This window comes from Rhinoraja longicauda, unplaced genomic scaffold (assembly GCF_053455715.1).
Source record: "Rhinoraja longicauda isolate Sanriku21f unplaced genomic scaffold, sRhiLon1.1 Scf000533, whole genome shotgun sequence".
In the NCBI taxonomy this organism is placed as follows: Eukaryota; Metazoa; Chordata; class Chondrichthyes; order Rajiformes; family Arhynchobatidae; genus Rhinoraja; species Rhinoraja longicauda.
This window is the reverse complement of record NW_027601750.1, coordinates 59,100-78,000: the sequence shown is the minus strand read 5'-3', so window position 1 is coordinate 78,000 and position 18,901 is coordinate 59,100. Positions and strand designations below refer to the sequence as shown.

Genomic DNA, 18,901 nt, shown 5'->3' with positions numbered 1-18,901 from the left:
CTGGTGCAAGGGTGATTTTATTCTTATCTTTGGAGTGGTAGGATACTCGTTAAAATGGAAATGTTTTTCCCAATGTGTTATTTATGAAGTGTAAATTTACTTTTCCTAATTTTTACTTTTGTGATATGTTGCTTCCATTTTTAACTCAAAAACATTAGATATATCCAGAATTGCCAAACTATTGAGATACAGTCTGTGCTTTTCCAAAGCAGCACTGATGTGGCACTTTTTTTCCGAAGGAGTCAAAATCTTTAGGCCTCCTTTTAAGAATGAAAATGGCAAGAATACGAAAAGAAAGCCCGTCGTAAAGGTAAGAACAGAAATTATTCCCAGGATAAAGGACAAGTGAGAATTAACAGAGTGGCTCTACATTGGCATTTTATTTTCTACAAGATAGAAATTACTGCTTTTTAGACAAATCTTCGTCACTGCTGTTGGAGTCAGGTGCTAACATTCGCAAATAAGTTTTTATTGTTGAAAGAGGAACAATTGTTCCCACATTTTCCCATATTTGCTGACAATATCATACTTCCTTTTAGAGTAGAGTACGAAAGACGAGAGTTCACTGAAATATTGCACACAAGGCAGTTACTGCTTTTATTAGTAGCTTAGTTGAGTATCCCAGTTAATAATGCGATGGAAGAAATAATCGAGAAGAAGTAGAGCCAATCTATTTGTGTCCTTATGAATCACAGTTTGCACCAAAATGTCTCATTACAGGTCATGTCATATACAGGGGAGGGCAAAAGAGATTTGGGAGGAGCCACTGAGGAAACGAAGGAAGGCACAGTGTTGGTGAAAAGAATCAAAAGAGCAACAGGTAATTCTGTTTGTAAAAGTAAAACTCAAAATGAGTAACTCCTGTGCATTCCAGTAAATGATGGAGATGATATAATGACCATCTGACTACCACCATGTAAATTCAATTCATAGAACATGTTGCATATTATGTAACTAACTTCTATATTTTACAGTTCAACCACTTACCTGACTTGAAACAATGTAATTAGGTTATTTTTGGCTTTCTATTTTCAGTTTTGGGATCTACAAGCGAGGAACCGACCAAACAGACAGGCAAAATAATTTATAATTTACGAAATAAAGAGAGGATCATCTATACGGAAGAACAGGAGCTCCATGATGACGATTACCTGTGTATGTCCAAAGGAACCAATTTATTTCTTCAAAGCAACCATATTTCATTAGGAGCATTGAAGTGATGGCATGGTGCATTGGTAGCCAGTGCAATGGTGGAACAATGCGGGCTTTGGTTCAAGAGCACAAAATTGTGTTCACTCATGAAGAAATTTTTTATTTTAACATTAATCACTGGTACTTTCCGTACCATTTGATGTTAACTTCTGGAATTTTGTCAGACATTGGAATCTGACATTGATTCCCCGGTAAACTGACAGTGACTGTTTAAAGAAAGTGTGGTTCATGTCCAATTTATGTAGGCACATTCCTGGTAACTGTGGGCATCATAAAGGATGTGAATGTAAGAGTATTGCTTTGTATTATTAATATAGGGCTATGTGCAGTATGACCAACTGACGTTACCAAAAATATTAATCAAACTGTTGTGATACATTGTGGGAAGAGCAATGAATTGTTAATCTTTCTTTATCTTCTTGTCTTTTAACTTTTCCTGCTATGTCATTTTGTGGGTATCTATGTCATTTTGTGAGTTATTTTGCCATCTACCTTCTTGTCAGCAATAATCGTGGAAACATTGCAGGTGCCTTGTTCTAAGATATTATCTTTGACTAATCCTTGCCTTTAAATAGTTACAATTTGCCAACTGTCATAACTTTCCATCTAATTTCCTAATCTAAGCAATCTGACCTTAATATATCAGTAAATGGCTTAATATAATTCTCTATGTTCTGTTTTCACTTCATCACTCATAAGATCAATGTATGTTCCTGTTATTTAAACAAGGAGTCCCAAATGATTCTTTATTGCAAAGCTACCAGTTAATTCTGTCATGTTGCACAAGATATCCAGCATCATCTGTGGAAAGAGAAACACAACTAATGTTTGAGGAGGAAGACCCTTTGTTGGAACTTCAATGTGAGATGCTAACACTGTTTTTATTTCCATAATTCTTCTCTGACTTGCTGGGATTACCAGCATTTGTCTTGGATAGAACATTTCCAGACTCATTTCAGTTTCAAATTCATTTTCCCACGAATTCAGCATTTTTTCCCTTTCTATATGAAGATTGAATTTGACAACACAAATATTTGATTTCCCTTTTGTGAAATGCTCTCTTTCTTTGACATTTTTGATTAACCTTCTCTCTTATTCCACCACATCATTCCCTGAGCCAAATCTGTTCATCACAGTTGCACTCATGTAAAATTATATTAGTCCGGCCAACTCAATTTTGTCTTGCATTTGGTAAAGTTCAGTTTAGATACAAACCATGCAATTACTTTTCTACATTGTATACTTTATTAAATCTCTTTTCTTTTTGCATAGTTATAGCGTGCAAGTTGCATCAGGAGTTAAAATTGGCATGTAATAAAGGTACAGTAGCCTGGATATAGGGTGCAAGTTGCATCAGGAGTTAATATTGGCATGTAACAAAGGTAATGCTAGGGTGGTTAAAGAGATTTCAATGTGCAGGCAGACTGGGAAAATCAGTATGATACAGGACCCCAAGAAAGGGAGTTTGTAGATTGCCTCCAAGATGGATTTTTTGAACAGCTTGTATTGGAGCCTACCAGGAAGAAGGCAATTCTGGATTTCGTGTTGTCCATTGAACCAGATTTAATAAGGGAACTCAAGGTAAAGGAACCGCTTGGAGGTAGTGACTGTAATATAATTAGTTTTAATATGCAATTTGAGCGGGAGAAGGTTAAATCAGAAGTGTCAGTGTTACAGTTGACCAAAGGGGACTATGAAGGCATGAGAGAAGAGCTGGCCAAGGTGAAATAGAAAGGGATCCTAGCAGGAATGACGGTGGAACAGCAATGGCAGGAATTTCTGGGCATAATCCAGAGGATGCAGGATCATTTCATTCCAAAGGCGAAGATAGATTCTAAGGGGAGTAGGAGGCAACCGTAGCTGACAAGGGAAGTTAGAGATGGAATAAAACGAAAAGAAAAGATGTATAAGATAGCAAAGAGTAGCGGGAAGCCAGAGGAGTGGGCAACTTTCAAAGGACAACAGAAGATGGCAAAAAGGGCAATAGGGGCTGAAAAGATGAGGTAGGAAGCGAAGCTGGCCAAGAATATAAAGAAGGATAGTAAAAGCTTCTTTAGGTATGTTAAGGGAAAAAGATTAGTAAAGACAAATGTGGGTCCCTTGAAGACAGAAACGGGTGAAATGATTATGGGTAACAAGGAAATGGCGGAAGATTTGAACAGGTACTTTGGACCTGTCTTCACTAATGAAGGCACTAACAATCTTCCAGATGCACAAGTGGACAGAGTATCAAGGGAGTCGGAGGAACTAAAAGAAATTTGCATTAGGCGAGAAATAGGATTGGGTAAACTGATGGGACTGAAGGCTGATAAATCCCCAGGGCCTGATGGTCTGCATCCCAGGGTACTCAAGGAGGTGGCTCTAGAAATCGTGGACGCATTAGTGATTATTTTCCAATGTTCAATATATTCAGGATCAGTTCCTGTGGATTGGAGGGTAGCTAATGTTATCCCACTTTTCAAGAAAGGAGCGAGAGAGGAAACGGGGAATTATAGACCAGTTAGCCTGGTGGTGGGGAAGATGCTGGAGTCAATTATTAAATAGGTAATAACGGCACATCTGGATAGTGGTAAAAGGATTGGTCCAAGTCAGCATGGATTTATGAAGGGGAAATCCTGCTTGACTAATCATCTGGAATTTTTTGAGGACATGACAAGTAAAATGGATGAAGGAGAGCAAGTGGATGTAGTGTTTCTAGACTTTCAGAAAGCCGTTGTTTGATTAGGTACCACACGGGAGGTTGGTGAGCAAAATTAAATCACATGGTAGGGTATGGACATGGATAGAGAATTGGTTGGCAGACAGGAAGCAAAGAGTACGAATAAACGGGTCCTTTTCAGAATGGCAGGCAGTGGAGAGTGGAGTGCCGCAAGGCTCAGTGCTGGGGCCGCAACTATTTACGATATAAGTGATTTGGATGATGGAAGTAGAAGTAACACTAGCACGTTTGCGGATGACACAAAGCTGGGTGGCAGTGGGAACTGTGAGGATAATGTTAGGAGGTTGCTAGGTGAATTGGACAGGTTGAGTGAGTGGGCAGGTGCATGGCAGATGCAGTATAATGTAGATAACTGAGGTTATCCACTTTGGCGGCAAAAATAAGGAAGCAGATTATTATATCAATGGTGTCAGATTAGGTAAAGGGGAAGTGCAACGAGACCTTGGTATCCTTGTACACCAGTCACTGAAAGTAAGCGTGCAGGTACAGCAGGCTGTGAAGAAAGCCTTCATAACAACAGGAGTATAAGAGTAAAGAGGTCTTTATGCAGTTGTATAAGGCCCTGGTGAGACCACATTTGGAGTATTGTGTGCCGTTTTTGTCTCCTAATGTGAGGTAGGACGACCTTGCTATTTAGGCAGTGCAGTGTAGATTCACGAGGTTAATCCCTGGGATGAAGGGACTGTCATATGAGGAAAGATTGGAAAGACTATGGTTATATTCACTGGAGTTTAGAATGATGAGAGGGGATCTTATAGAGACATAAAATTATAAAGGGACTGGACAAGACAGATGCAGGAAAAATATTCCCAATGTTGGGGGAGTCCAGAACCAGGGGACACATTCTAAGAATAAAGGGGAGGCCATTTAAAACTGAGGTGAGAAGTAACTTTTTCACCCAGAATTGTGAATTTGTAGAATTCTCTGCCACAGCAGGCAATGGAGGCCAATTCACTGAATGAATTTAAGAGTTCGGTAGAGCTCTTGGAGCTAGTGGAATCCAGAGATATGGGGAGAAGGCAGGTACAGGTTACTGATTGTGGATGATCAGCCATGAGCACTGTGAAGGGCCAAATGGCTCGAAGGGCCAAATGTCCTCCTCCTGCACCTATTTTAGATGTTTCTATGATGTTGGGGGAGTCCAAAACCAGGGACCACAGTTTAAGAATAAGGGGTAGGCCATTTAGAACCGAGATGAGGAAAAACATTTTCACCCAGAGAGTTGTGAATTTGTGTAATTATCTGCCTCAGAAGGCAGTGGAGGCCAATTCACTGGCTGCATTCAAAAGAGAGTTAGATAGAGTTCTTGGGGCTAGCGGAATCGAGGGATATGGGGAGAAGGCAGGAACAGGGAACTGATTGTGGATGATTAGCCATGATCACATCGAATGGTGGTGCTGGCTTGAAGGGCCGAATGGCTTACTCCTGCACCTATGTCAATGGTCTTAATTCATCTGCCTTGTGACAAATGCTTCATAAGTTCACATAATAGACTGTTACTTTTATCCTTCAAAACACTTTTCTTGGAGTTGACTCCATGCACTACAGCACTGTTACCGTTAAACATACTCTGTATTACATCATGCTTGGTATTACTAAATGCAAAATTATATTCCATGGTCATGATTTTTCTCTTGATGTTTATAAATATCCATACAGTTCAACACGGCAGCCATTTTGAATTAAATAGCGGCATCTTACCCCGAAGATATTCATGGTGACCGACAAACATCACGAAGGGATTCTTCACAAATCGGCCACTATTAATCTTTCACATTTTCAATGCTTCCTCAGAAGAGTAATTTTGGAAAGAGTGATTTTTCCAAGATCTTCTGCACAACATCTACATCATGGTCGTATTATATTCTGAAATACTTTTAATAAGATAACATCTTTTGTGGATCAACAAGCATTTTCAGTACCAAGTGCAGCCATTTTCAATAACGCCAACACCCTGATCATTTCTTAATTTTATATTTTCCGTTATAGTTTGTGAAGCCTGTGAGACATTTTTTATTGAAGAATGCCCTGTGCATGGCCCACCAATCTTCATGAAGGACACTGTCATTGATTGCAATCGCACCGATAGAGCTAATTTAACTCTACCAGAGGGCCTCAGCATTGCCACGTCCAAAATTCGTAAAGCCGGTCTTGGTGTCTGGAATGAAGGGAAGGTTATTCCCAGGGGCATTCATTTTGGACCCTATAAAGGAGAAGTTTCAAATGAAGAAGAAGCTGCTATCAGTGGTTATTCATGGGCGGTAAGTGGTTCCAATAGTTCATCATGGAAAATGCTCAGCAGGTTTGATAACATTTGTTGAAGAAAGATCATCATCCTGAAATGTGAGCTGTGTTTTATCCTCCACGAATGCTGCCTGCCTTGCTGGGTATGTCCTGAATTCTCTTGTTTTTATTACAATTTTTTTGTAGCTGAATTATTTTATATTCTAATCAAAGTCATCAAGTTTCTTACCAATAAAGAAACAGTTTGAAGCTAACTGAAAATAATTTCTGTAACTTAGATTCTTAATTACATGTTTCCATTTTAATTTGGTTGTCAATGTGATTAGAGACTGAAGGATCTGTGCTCTTTGTCTTTCTCTTCTGTTCCAGTGATTCCCACTTCACTGCTCAGACTGGCATCCCTCTCCCTCACCCAATCTCTGAGCTGACTCAGTGCCCCATCTCCTTCCTGCTCTGCTGCCCCTGAGGAGGCGCTGTGAACTGCTTGCGTGCTACTGTATGTTTCATTTAAAAAAAATTTTTTTTCCTTAGTACCTAATCAGATGTACAGCATTTTGGTCAACGTGGGTTGTTTTTAAATGTGCTATACAAATAAAATTGACTTGACTTGACTTTCACCCTGATGTCCGACCTCCTTGTTTGAGAATACATTGAATGTTTCTGACTAATCAGAAATCATTAGCACAGTGACATTACCAAAATTAAAGAAACTATTACAACCCGACAAAGCTCCTTAAAATTGTGCAAAATGTTTATTATATTCTTGGGGTTTCTTTGCCATGTGATTTAATTCGCAGGGATTTTCGAGTGCTCTGATATAAAAGTGTAATCAAGTAAAATAGGTGAAGTGGTAGTTAGTTGAAGGGAACTGGGAACTGTAAGCTTCACGTTTGTTTTCTTTATCAATGTGGTTTTTTTTAACCAAATATCTCTTTTATAGATCTGTAAGGCAAACAATGACACTGAATACATTGATGCACAGGATGAATCTAAATCGAACTGGATGAGGTAAGGAAAGACTAATGCTTATCATAATAATAAGCAATAACTGGGTTATTTAAGAAAGGAGACACAAGAGACTGCAGATGCTGGATTCTTGGAGTAAAAGCAAAGTGTGAGAGGAATTCAGTGGGTCAGGCAGCATCTGTGCAGGGAATCGACAGAACGTTTCGGGTGGGACTTTTTTCAGACTGATGGAGTACAAGGGAATAAAGCTGGAAACGAGAGGTGGGGTGGGACAAAGGTGGGCAAGTGAGGGGAAAGAAACATAGAAAATAGGTGCAGGAGGAGGCCATTTGGCCCTTTGAGCCGGCACCGCCATGCACTGTGATCATGGCTGATCATCCACAATCAGTAACCTGTGCCTGCCTTCTCCCCATATCCCTTGATTCCACTAGCCCCAAGAGCTCTATCTGACTCTTTTAAATCCATCCAGTGAATTGGCCTCCACTGCCTTCTGTGTCGGAGAATTCCACAAATTCACAACTCTCAGGGTGAAAATGCTTCTTCTCACCTCAGTTTTAAATGGCCTCTCCTTTATTCTTAGATTGTAGTCCCTGGTTCTGGACATCCCCAACATTGGGAACATTTTTCCTGTATCTAACTTGTACAGTCCTTTTATAATTTTATACGTCTCTATAAGATCCCCTCTCATCTTTCTAAACTCCAGTGAATACAGGTCCAATCTTTCCAATCTATCCTCATATGACAGTCCCGCCATCCCAGGGATTAACCTGGTGAATCTATGCTGCGCTGCCTCAATAGCAAGGACGTCCTTCCTCAAATTAGGAGACCAAAACTGCACATAATACTCCAGTGTGGTTTTACCAGGGCCCTATACAACTGCAGAAGGACCTCTTTGCTCCTATACTTAAATCTTCTCGTTATGAAGACCAACATGCCATTGGGTTTCTTCACTGCTTGCTGTACCTGCACACTTACTTTCAGTGCCTGGTGTACAAAGACACCCAGGTCTCGCTGCACTTCCCCTTTACCTAATCTGACACCATTGAGATAATAATCTGCCGCCTTGTTTTTGCCACCAAAGTGGATAACCTCATGCTTTGTGTCATCTGTAAACTTGCTAGTGTTACTTGTAATTCCATCATCCAAACCATTAATTTATATGGTGAATAGTTGCGGCCCCAACACTGAGCCTTGCGGCACTCCACTCGCAACTGCCTGCCATTCCGAAAAGGATCATACTCTTTGCTTCCTGTCTGCCTTCCAATTCTCTATCCATGTCAGTACCCTACCCCCAATACTGTGTGCTCTAATTTTGCTCACCAACCTCCCGTGTGGGACCTTATCAAAAGCTTTCTGAAAGTCTACGTACACTACATCCACTGGCTCTCCTTCATCCATTTTACTTGTCACATCAAAGAATTCCAGAAGATTAGTCAAGCAAGATTTCCCCTTCATAAATCCATGCTGACTTGGACTTATCCTTTTACTGCCATTATTGTCAAATGTGCCGTTATTGCCTCTTTAATAATTGACTCAAGCATTTTCCCCACCACCGATGTCAGGCTAACTGGTCTACAATTCCCCGTTTTCTCTCCCGCTCCTTTCTTGAAAAGTGGGATAACATTAGCGACCCTCCAATCCACAGGAACTGATCGTGAATCTATTGAACATTGGAAAATGATCACCAATACGTCCACGATTTCTCGAGCCGCCTCCTTGAATACCCTGGGTTGCAGACCATCATGCCCTGGGGATTTATCAAGCTTCAGTCCCATCAGTCTACGCAATACTATTTCTCGCCTAATGCAAATTTCTTTCAATTCCTCTGTCTCCCTAGATCCTCTGTCCTCTAGTACATGTGGGAGATTGTTTACGTCTTCCTTAGTGAAGACAGATCCGAAGTACCTGTTCAACTCTTCCACCATTTCCTTGTTACCCACAATAATTTCACCCGTTTCTGCCTTCAACGGACCCACATTTGTCCCAACTAATCTCTTTCTCTTAACATACTGAAAGAAGCTTTTACTGGCCTTCTTTATATTCCTGGCCAGCTTCCCCTCGTACTTCATCTTTTCAGCCCGTATTGCCCTTTTTGTTACCTTCTGTTATCCTTTGAAAGTTCCCCAAACCTTTGGCTTACTCCCCTTAGAATCTTTCTTCTTCTTTGGAAAGAAATGATCCTGCATCTTCTGGATTATGCCCAGAAATTCCTGCCATTGCTGTTCCACCGACATTCCTGCTAGGATCCTTTTCCATTCGACCTTGGCCAGCTCCTCTATCATGCCTTCATAGTCCCCTTTGTTCAACTGCAACACTGACATTTCTGATTTAACCTTCTCCCTCTCAAATTGCAGATTAAAACTATTCATATTATGGTCACTACCTCCAAGCGGTTCCTTTTCCTCGAGTTCCCTTATTAAATCTGGTTTGTTGGACAACACTGAATCCAGAATTGCCATCTCTCTGGTAGGCTGGAGTACAAACTGCTCTAAGTATCCATCTCGAAGGCACACTGCAAACTCCCTTTCTTGGGGTCCAGAACCAACCTGATTTTCCCTGTCTCCCTGTGAACTGTGAGGAAGGTGCAATGAGGTTGCAGGGTGACTTGGACAGGTTGTGTGAGTGGGTGGATGCATGGCAGATGTAGTTTAATGTGGATAAGTGTGAGGTTATCCACGTTGGTGGTAAGAATAGGAAGGCAGAGTATTATCTGAATGGTGTCAAGTTAGGAAAAGGGGACGTACAACGAGATCTGGGTGTCCTAGTGCATCAGTCACTGAAAGGAAGCATGCAGGTACAGCAGGCAGTGAAGAAAGCCAATGGAATGTTGGCCTTCATAACAAGAGGAGTTGAGTATAGGAGCAAAGAGGTCCTTCTGCAGTTGTACAGGGCCCTAGTGCGACCGCACCTGGAGTACTGTGTGCAGTTTTGGTCTCCAAATTTGAGGAAGGATATTATTGGTATTTAATTGCTAGGTTAATTCCCGGAATGGCGGGACTGTCGTATGTTGAAAGACTGGATCGACTAGGCTTGTATACACTGGAATTTAGAAGGATGAGAGGAGGTCTTATCGAAACGTATAAGATTATTAAGGGGTTGGACACGTTAGAGGCAGGAAACATGTTCCCAATGTTGGGGGAGTCCAGAACAAGGGGCCACAGTTTAAGAATAAGGGGTAGGCCATTTAGAACTGAGATGAGGAAAAAAAAAAATCAGTCAGAGTTGTAAATCTGTGGAATTCTCTGCCTCAGAAGGCAGTGGAGGCCAATGCTCTGAATGCATTCAAGAGAGAGCTAGATAGAGCTCTTAAGGATAGCAGAGTCAGGGGGTATGGGGAGAAGGCAGGAACGGGCAGGAACGGGGTACTGATTGAGAATAATCAGAATGGGGTACTGATTGAGAATAATCAGCCATGATCACATTGAATGGCGGTGCTGGCTCGAAGGGCCGAATGGCCTCATCCTGCACCTATTGTCTATTGTCTGCCTGCATATTGAAATCTCCCATAACCACAAACCTTTGTTACATGCCAGTTTTAACACCTGCTGCAACTTAAACCCTATACGCTATTGTTTGGGGGTCTGTAGATAACTCCCATTAGTGTCTTCTTACCTTTACAATTCCTCAACTCTATCCACAGTGACTCTATATCGTCAGACCCTATGTCATCTCTCACAAAGGACTCAATTTCATCCCTTCCCAACAGAGCTACCCCACCTCCTCTGCCCACCTGCCTGTCCTTTCTATAGGACGTATAACCCTGAATATTCAGTTCCCAGTCGCGATCCTACTGCAGCCATGTCTCTGTAATCCCCACAATGTCATATCTACCAATCTCTAACTGAACCTCAAGCTCATCCTCTTTACTTCTTATACTTTGCACATTCATATATAACACTTTTAATCCATTACTCATCTCACCTTTCACATCGATTCCTATTACACTTGGCCATTCTCTCCTATCCTTTCGTGAGCTTTCTGTCCCGTTAATTCTGGGGTCTTAACTTTTCCTATACTCTCTTTCCCTTCAACTCCATCTTTGTTTATCCCATTTGACATCCCCCCTCCCCCCACTATTTAGTTTAAAAGAGGGGATGAATGGGAAATACATGACTCGGGGAAGGGAAATGGTCCATTTTACTCATCAATCCAGAAAGAATCAGCATTCTGTCTGGGCGATGCTTTCCTTGCCTAAACCAGCCTTTCTCCTTGAATCACTCCATGACCCACAGCTCCTATCTCAAGCCTCGTGCTCTTGGAATGTCACCTGATGCTGCAAAACTTTGCATCAAATATTCAGCCTGTCATGTCTTGATCTGTGACTGGGAGACTGATGCCACAGTTTAAAATCAGGTCTTGATGTTAAAATCTGTGGTATCTCCGTGAAACCAATATTCCAAGAAGAATAACTCAATTCACGCCACGCTGCATCACAGCTGCTCTGTCTTTGCCTCCCTGTAAATAACACAGCCAGGGTCAACAGTGTTTAATTGTTCCACAATGAAATTCTAACTTCCTGCAGCTTAACAAGTCTGTTAACGCAATAACATGCAGATAAATAGAAAGTAATCAATACAATACCAACAACAGTAATACCAGGTAGACATAAAAACAGAAAAGACTGGAAATACTGCGTAGGTCAGGCCGCATCTGTGGGAAGAGAAACAAAGTTCAAGTTTCCTTCAGCAGTGTGCTGACAAAGGGTGTACAATATTTCAGGTTGAATTTGGACCATGGCTGGGGACATCTCCCATTCAACAGACTTTGCTGATATACTTTACGTTCTGTGTTCACTTATAATTTTAAGTGACTGTTGTACCTTCTATCTGTGCTTGTTGTGTTGCAGATTTGTGAACTGTGCCAGAAAGGAGGAGGAACAGAACCTTGTTGCCTTCCAGCACCGGGGCAACATTTACTACAGGACCTGCAAGCCGGTTCGTCCTCACTGCGAGTTGCTGGTCTGGTACGGTGATGACTATGCCAAGGAGCTGGGAATCACATGGACCACAATGTGGATGTCAAACCAAGACCCAAAACGTGAGGATTCTGCACAAATCGGGGAACTGCAGGCAACTTTAATTGTGTGGGAAGGAACTGCAGATGCTGCAGATAGACACAAAATGCAGCATCTCGTGAGAGAAGGGATGGGTGATGTTTTGGGTCGAGACCCTTCCGACTAGTTAGGGAAGAGGGAAACGAGAGATATTAAACAACAATGTGGAGAGATAAAGAACAATGAATGAAAGATATGCAAAAAAGTAAAAATAATAAAGGAAACCTACCATTTCTGGACTATCTCCGACATCTCCCTACCGTTTCTGGACCTCACCATCTCCATCACAGGAGACAGACTAGTGACTGACATCTACTATAAACCCACTGACTCGCACAGCTATCTGGACTACACTTCATCCCACCCTGTCTCCTGCAAAAAGTCTATCCCCTACTCCCAATTCTTCCGTCTACGCTGCATCTGCGCCCGGGATGAGGTGTTTCACACTAGGACATCAGAGATGTCCCACCCCATCAGCCAGAGTATCCAACAAATCATCCTCCAACATTTCCGTCACCTCCAACGGGACCCCACTACTGGCCACATCTTCCCATCCCCTCCCCTTTCTGCGTTCCACAGAGACCGTTCCCTCCGTAACTCCCTGGTCCACTCGTCCCTTCCTACCCAAACCATCCCATCCCCAGGCATTGTCCCCTGCAACCGCAGGAGATGCAACACCTGTCCCTTTACCTCCCCCCTCAACTCCATCCAAGGACCGAAACAGTCTTTCCAGGTGAGACAGAGGTTCACCTGCACTTCCTCCAACCTCATCCATTGCATCCGCTGCTCTAAATGCCAATTTCTTTACATTGGCGAAACCGAACGCAGGCTCGGCGATCGTTTCGTTCAACACCTTCACTCAGTCCGCCTTAACCAACCTGATCTCCCGGTGGCTGAGCACTTCAACTTCCCCTTCCACTTCCAGTATGACCTTTCTGTCATGGGCCTCCTCCAATGCCATAGTGAGGCCCACCGGAAATTGGAGGAACAGGACCTCATATTTGGCTTGGGCAGCTTGCAGCCCAGCGGAATGAACATTGACCTCAACTTTAGATAATTCCTCTGTCCCTCTCTTCCCCTTCCCCTTCCCAGTTCTTCCTCTATCTTCCTGTCTCCACTTATATCCTTCCTCTGTCCAGCCCCCCTGACATCAGTCTGAAGAAGGGTCTCGACCCAAAACGTCACCCATTCCTTCTCTCCTGAGATGCTGCCTGACCTGTTGAGTTACTTCAGAATTTTGTGAATAAGGGAAACAGGCCTTTGTTATCTGTTTGTTTATGTGAAAATAAGAAGCTGGTGTGACTTGGGTGGGGGAGGGAGAGAGAGAAAGGGAATACCGAGGTTACTTGAAGTTAGAGAAATCAATATTCATACCACTGGGCTGCAAGCTGCCCAAGCAAAATATGAGATGCTGTTCCTCCAATTTGCGTTTAACCTCAATCTGGCAATGGTGGCGACTTAGGACAGAAAGGTCAGTGTGGGAATGGGTAGGAGAATTAAAGTGTTTAGCAACCAGGAGATCAGGTAGGTTCAGGCGGACTGCGTGAAGGTGTTCAGCAAAACGATGTTTGGTCTTGCCGATGTGTAAGAGTCCACATCTTGAACACAGTAGATGAGGTTGGAGGAGGTGCAAGTGAACCTCTGCCCAACCTGAAAGGACTGTTGGGGTGCCTGGACAGATTTGAAGGAGGAGGTATTGGGGCAGATGTTGCATCTCCTGCAAGGGAAGGTACCTGGGGAGGGGGTGGTTTGGGTGGGAAGGGCCCAATTAACCAGGGAGTTGCGGAGGGAATGGTTTCTGTGGAAGGCGGAAAGGGGTGGAGATGGGAAGACGTGACTAGTGGTGGGATACCGTTGGAGGTGGCGAAAATGTCGGAGGATTATGTGTTGTATGTGAGGGCTGATGGGGTGAAAGGTAAGGACTAGCGGGACTCTGTCTCTGTTACGAATAGGGAGAGGGGGAGGAAGGCAGAGCTGTGGGGTACCGAGGAAACAGGAGTGAGGACTCATCTCTGATGGGAGAGGGGAACCTCCATTCCCTAAAGAATGAGGACATGTCAGATGTCCTGGTAGGGAACCCCTCATCTTGATGTGGCGTAGACGGAGGAATTAGGAATAGGGGATGGAGTCTTTGCAGTAAGCAGGGTGGGAAGAAGTGTAGACAAGGTAGTTGTGGACTGTCAGTGGGTTTGTAATAGATGTCAGCCTGTGATGGAGACTGAGATCAAGAAAGGCGAGGGTGGTGTCAAAGATGGTCCAAGTGAATTTGAGTGCAGGATGGAAATTGGTGGTGAAGTTAATGAAGTCCATGAGTTCTGGATGGGTGCAGGAGGTAGTACCGATGCACTTGTCAATGTGACGGAGATAGAGGTCAGGGATAGGGCCAGTGTACGCCTGGAACAGGGATTGTTCAACACAATCAAACTTTAACTAATTTACTGTAAAATAATTACGGATGTTTAAAGTGGCACGTCAGAAACTGTGATCAAAAACAAAGCAGCAGTCGTAGTAAGGATGAGAAATTTGCAGAATAGTGAAGTGCAGAGAATTGTGCTGAATGATGTCGCAGGTGTCAGAAGCACAAAAACTTTGTGGATGCACTGATTTTATTCAAAACATCCTTGGAGCAACTCACGCTGAATCACTGAGCATTTACAAAGATGCAGTCAGCCCCTTTGCCCTGCTGTCGTCCTCCGCAACTCCCAGCTCATGATGTTATTTGACATCTGCACTTTGCTTTTCACTTGCCCATTTTAACAAACCAGTTATCACACTGGGTTAGAAGAATTCTTAAAAACTTACTGACGTGTACCTTGTTCCTTGGGGGATATCAAAGACAGAATCCATCCCCCTCGAGTCTTTATCAGAATCATCTGGTGATTGATAAATCCCTCCTCCCCACAATCTTTCACTAGTCACGCCTGTAAATTATTTCAATTAACATCTCCGAGCAGCTCCATTAACACTGAAGCATTTACTAATCTGTCTTCCAAATCAGAGCGTGGATTTTTTGCTGAATGTGATCATTTCTGTTTCCTTCTCCAGCGGTAGATGGCGTGACCCAAGGAGACTGTCATCCCTGCCCTCACTGCACTATAGCATTCACCACGGCGGAGTACCTTACAAGGCACTTAAAAAGGCATCCTGAAGCCTCCATACCAACGCCAGCTGGTCAACCTTCTACTCCCAGAGTGGACGCAGATCCACAAAGTAAACGTGAGCAGAGTCCGTTGACACCATCTGACGGAAGGAGGGCAATAGGGAAGTCAGGTGATATTCCAGGACGAATAACGGAGAGACGGCATGAATGTGCTGAATGTGGGAAGTGTTTCACGTGGGCAGGGAACCTCCACCGACACCAGCGGACCCACACCGGAGAGAGGCCGTTCACATGTTCTGTCTGTGGGAAGGGCTTTGCATACTCAGGGAACCTCCACCTGCACCAACGGACCCACACCGGAGAGAGGCCATACACATGTTCTGTCTGTGGGAAGGGCTTTGCACAGGCAGGGACTCTCCATCTACACCAGCGGACCCACACCGGAGAGAGGCCATACACATGTTCTGTCTGTGGGAAGGGCTTTGCACAGGCAGGGACTCTCCACCGACACCAGCGGACCCACACCGGAGAGAGGCCGTACACATGTTCTGTCTGTGGGAAGGGCTTTGCACGGACAGGGCACCTCCACCAACACCAGCGGACCCACACCGGAGAGAGGCTGTACACATGTTCTGTCTGTGGGAAGAGCTTTGCATACTCAAGGAGCCTCCACCAACACCAGCGGACCCACACCGGAGAGAGGCCATACACATGTTCTTCTTTCTGTGGGAAGAGCTTTTTTAATCTCTCTCAGCAGAAAGCTCACACCTGCCGTGAAACGTGCCCCGTGTGTGGGAATGTTTTTAAGGACACAGCAGCTTTCACTGTTCACCTGAGAGCCTGTGTAGAACAGTAAAAGTTCACCAATTGTCAGTGTTATCATTTCCTTTATATTATTTTATTTTATATTATTTCAATTATTTCCTTTTGAATTACGTTGAGTAATTATTTATGTTTCCAGTCAGTATCAATATTGGCACTTGCTGTATTTCCCTCTTTATGGTGATACTTTGTGTGGAGAAGTCTGGGGTGTCAGGGATGGGTCCGTGGTTCCCACTCCCTGTGTGAATTGGGGACCAGGGACAGGTATCATTGCCGCATGTCCGACCCTCTCCAGACTGCATCTTCTGACTGGGATAGACTGCCCCCACTGGGATATTCTGACTGTGCTGTTGTGATGCAGTCTGTTTCTAGCACTGAGTTCATCAACACTGCGATTGATAAACCAGCCACTTTTATTGTTGCCGCAAGTCAGGAGAACCGTTCTGTGCCGTGGGCTCATTGCTCCGGTTACTTTGATCAAACTGCTGGTCCCTGCAGGTTTCACTTTATTCCTATGAGATTTCTTGAAGCGGTGATCAGTAAAATGCTGACACTGGAGTTTGAACGTTTGAAGTGTTGTTCGAAGTATAAGCAGAAGGTGAGTTTGTAAATTGAATCGTTGGTTGTGTTGGTTGATGTAATTTATTTAACGGAGGTTTGAGACCCGAAATGTGTTTTAATTTGTATTATTCGGCGTTGTATTTAAAATATTTCTGTGTGAGGCGATTGACCAGCACCCGCGTTGTCCCAGCTAAATCTGTTCATGTTATTCTAATGTTATTAAAGTAATTGTGTTGTGAATCAATGTGATTGGAGTATTTTTAATGGCGGTTGCACCAACTACCTGGGAGCTCCGTGCATCATGTTCCCTGTTGTTGCTGATGGGAAGTGCAGCGGCTCAGTGGACGCACGGCGCTGGTCACTGTGTAATCCCCTCCTGCCTCATCACCAAACCTTCCCAGCGCTCGGCGCTCCACCCCTGCCGCTGCAGCGCCTGCACACATGCACCGTCCAGTATTTATGCTCTTTGTTCAGCCGGCCGGCTTCACCCTCCGCAGCGCTGCATCAATACACACGCGGCTCATACAAGCTGTTTCCCCAGTCTGTGTCCGATGCTCTTGTGACATGGTCCCTGCTCCTCCGGCCGCCGTGAGGTTCCCGCTTTGGGCGACGAGTGCGTGTATGTGTGGGACCTCGGTGAGTGCGGGCGGGAGGGAGGGCGAGGGCAGCGTCAGGAAATGGAGCGGAGACACAAGGAACTGCAGATGCTGGGTTACAAATAAAATACACAGCGTTGGAGTAACTCAGCGGGTCAGGCAGCATCTGTGGGGGACATGGATAGACGACGGTTCGGGTCGGGACCTGTCTTCCGACTCTAATGGAGGGGATTGGATTCAGCAGCCGTCAAGCTGACGAAGGTCATAAGTGATAGGAGCAGAATTAGGCCATTCAGCCCACGGATGGAACAAGCTGCCAGAGGAGGTAGTTGAGGCAGGGACCAGGGATCACCATGTATCATCCCACACACAAGCACTATCCTACACCATGAGGGACAATTTACTGCAGCCAATTAACCTACAAACCTGCACGTTTTTGGAGTGTGGGAGGAAACCGGAGCACCCGGAGAAAACCCACGCGGTCACGAAGACCGCGTATAAACCCCGTACAGACAGCACCTGTAGTCAGGATCAAACCCGGGTCTCTTTTTTAAAATATATACGAAAGCTTTTATTCAGAAAACAAAACAAACATACAAAAGGGTAACACGGTCAAAGGCTGCCGATATTGGCAGTTTACAAACAAACAAACATCAAACTAATACATCGCCAACTTTATCAATAATACACTCGACGTCCCGCGGCGACCAGCGTTCACGTAAAGCCTCCAGTGGCCCCATGGACACCAGGTGTTCCCTCTCCATGGACACGTGGGCACGGACGATGGCGCGGAAGAGGGGCAGGCAGTCGACCCCGGTGCGGCCGTCGACTACCCGCTGCCTGGACCCGCAAATGGCCATCTTGGCCAGGCCCAGGTGCAGACCGACAGGGAGACCCCACCGTCCCTCCCGACCCTCCCCCCTCTGTACCGGGTGCCCAAAAATCAGGAGCACAGGACTAAAATGGAGCCAAAACTTGGGGAGCAGCCCCTTTAGACACTCGAAGACGGGCTGCAACCTCTCACACCGTAAGTACAAATGGTACACGGTCTCTTCCTCACCGCAGAAGTAAGCTGTGAGGCAGCAACTCTACCGGCGCACCACCGTGCCGCTCTATTCCCACAGTACCGTGCTGCCCATGTTCATCACAAGACACAACAGGTCAGTTCTTCCCACAATAACAGTACAGGGGGAGAGGGGGAGTGAGTAACAGAACAGGGCGAGTGGGGGTAACAGTGCACAGAGAGAGGGGGAGTGGGAGTGACAGTACACGGGGGAGAGGGGGAAGACGGGGAGGGAGCTCTCTGACTCTGTGCCACTTTGCAGATCATTCTGGCCCTAAATTCTTGACTTGCCCCTTTCCTCTCCCACACACAGTGAAACTGCGATAACCCGGCACGGATTTCTCGGTCACCCCGACGGGTCAGTATCTGGGTCACTGAGGCTCTGCGGTGTTGGCTGGCGTCCCGTGTGTGAACAGGGAGCGCTGCTGGATGGGGTACGGTCTGTGGGCCACTTGTGTAGCCCAGCTGGGGATTAAACTCTGAATAAGATGCAAATCAAACATCAACAAACTGCAGACTCTGGAAATCTGAAATAAAAACACTAAATGCTGCAACTCAGCGGGTC

General features: G+C 44.6%; 1 protein-coding gene across 1 annotated transcript; it reads left to right on the top strand.

Moving 5' to 3' along the window:
* Positions 1–1,035: 1,035 nt before the first annotated feature.
* On the top strand, positions 1,036–18,812 carry LOC144591057 (uncharacterized; the record flags this gene model as incomplete). Its single annotated transcript, XM_078395392.1, has 8 exons — positions 1,036–1,155; positions 5,921–6,192; positions 7,116–7,183; positions 11,988–12,178; positions 15,240–16,146; positions 16,615–16,714; positions 17,152–17,313; positions 18,753–18,812. Coding segments are annotated over 8 exons (1,880 nt in total), but the record flags the coding sequence as incomplete, so codon positions are not given.
* Between the last annotated feature and the right edge of the window lie 89 nt (positions 18,813–18,901).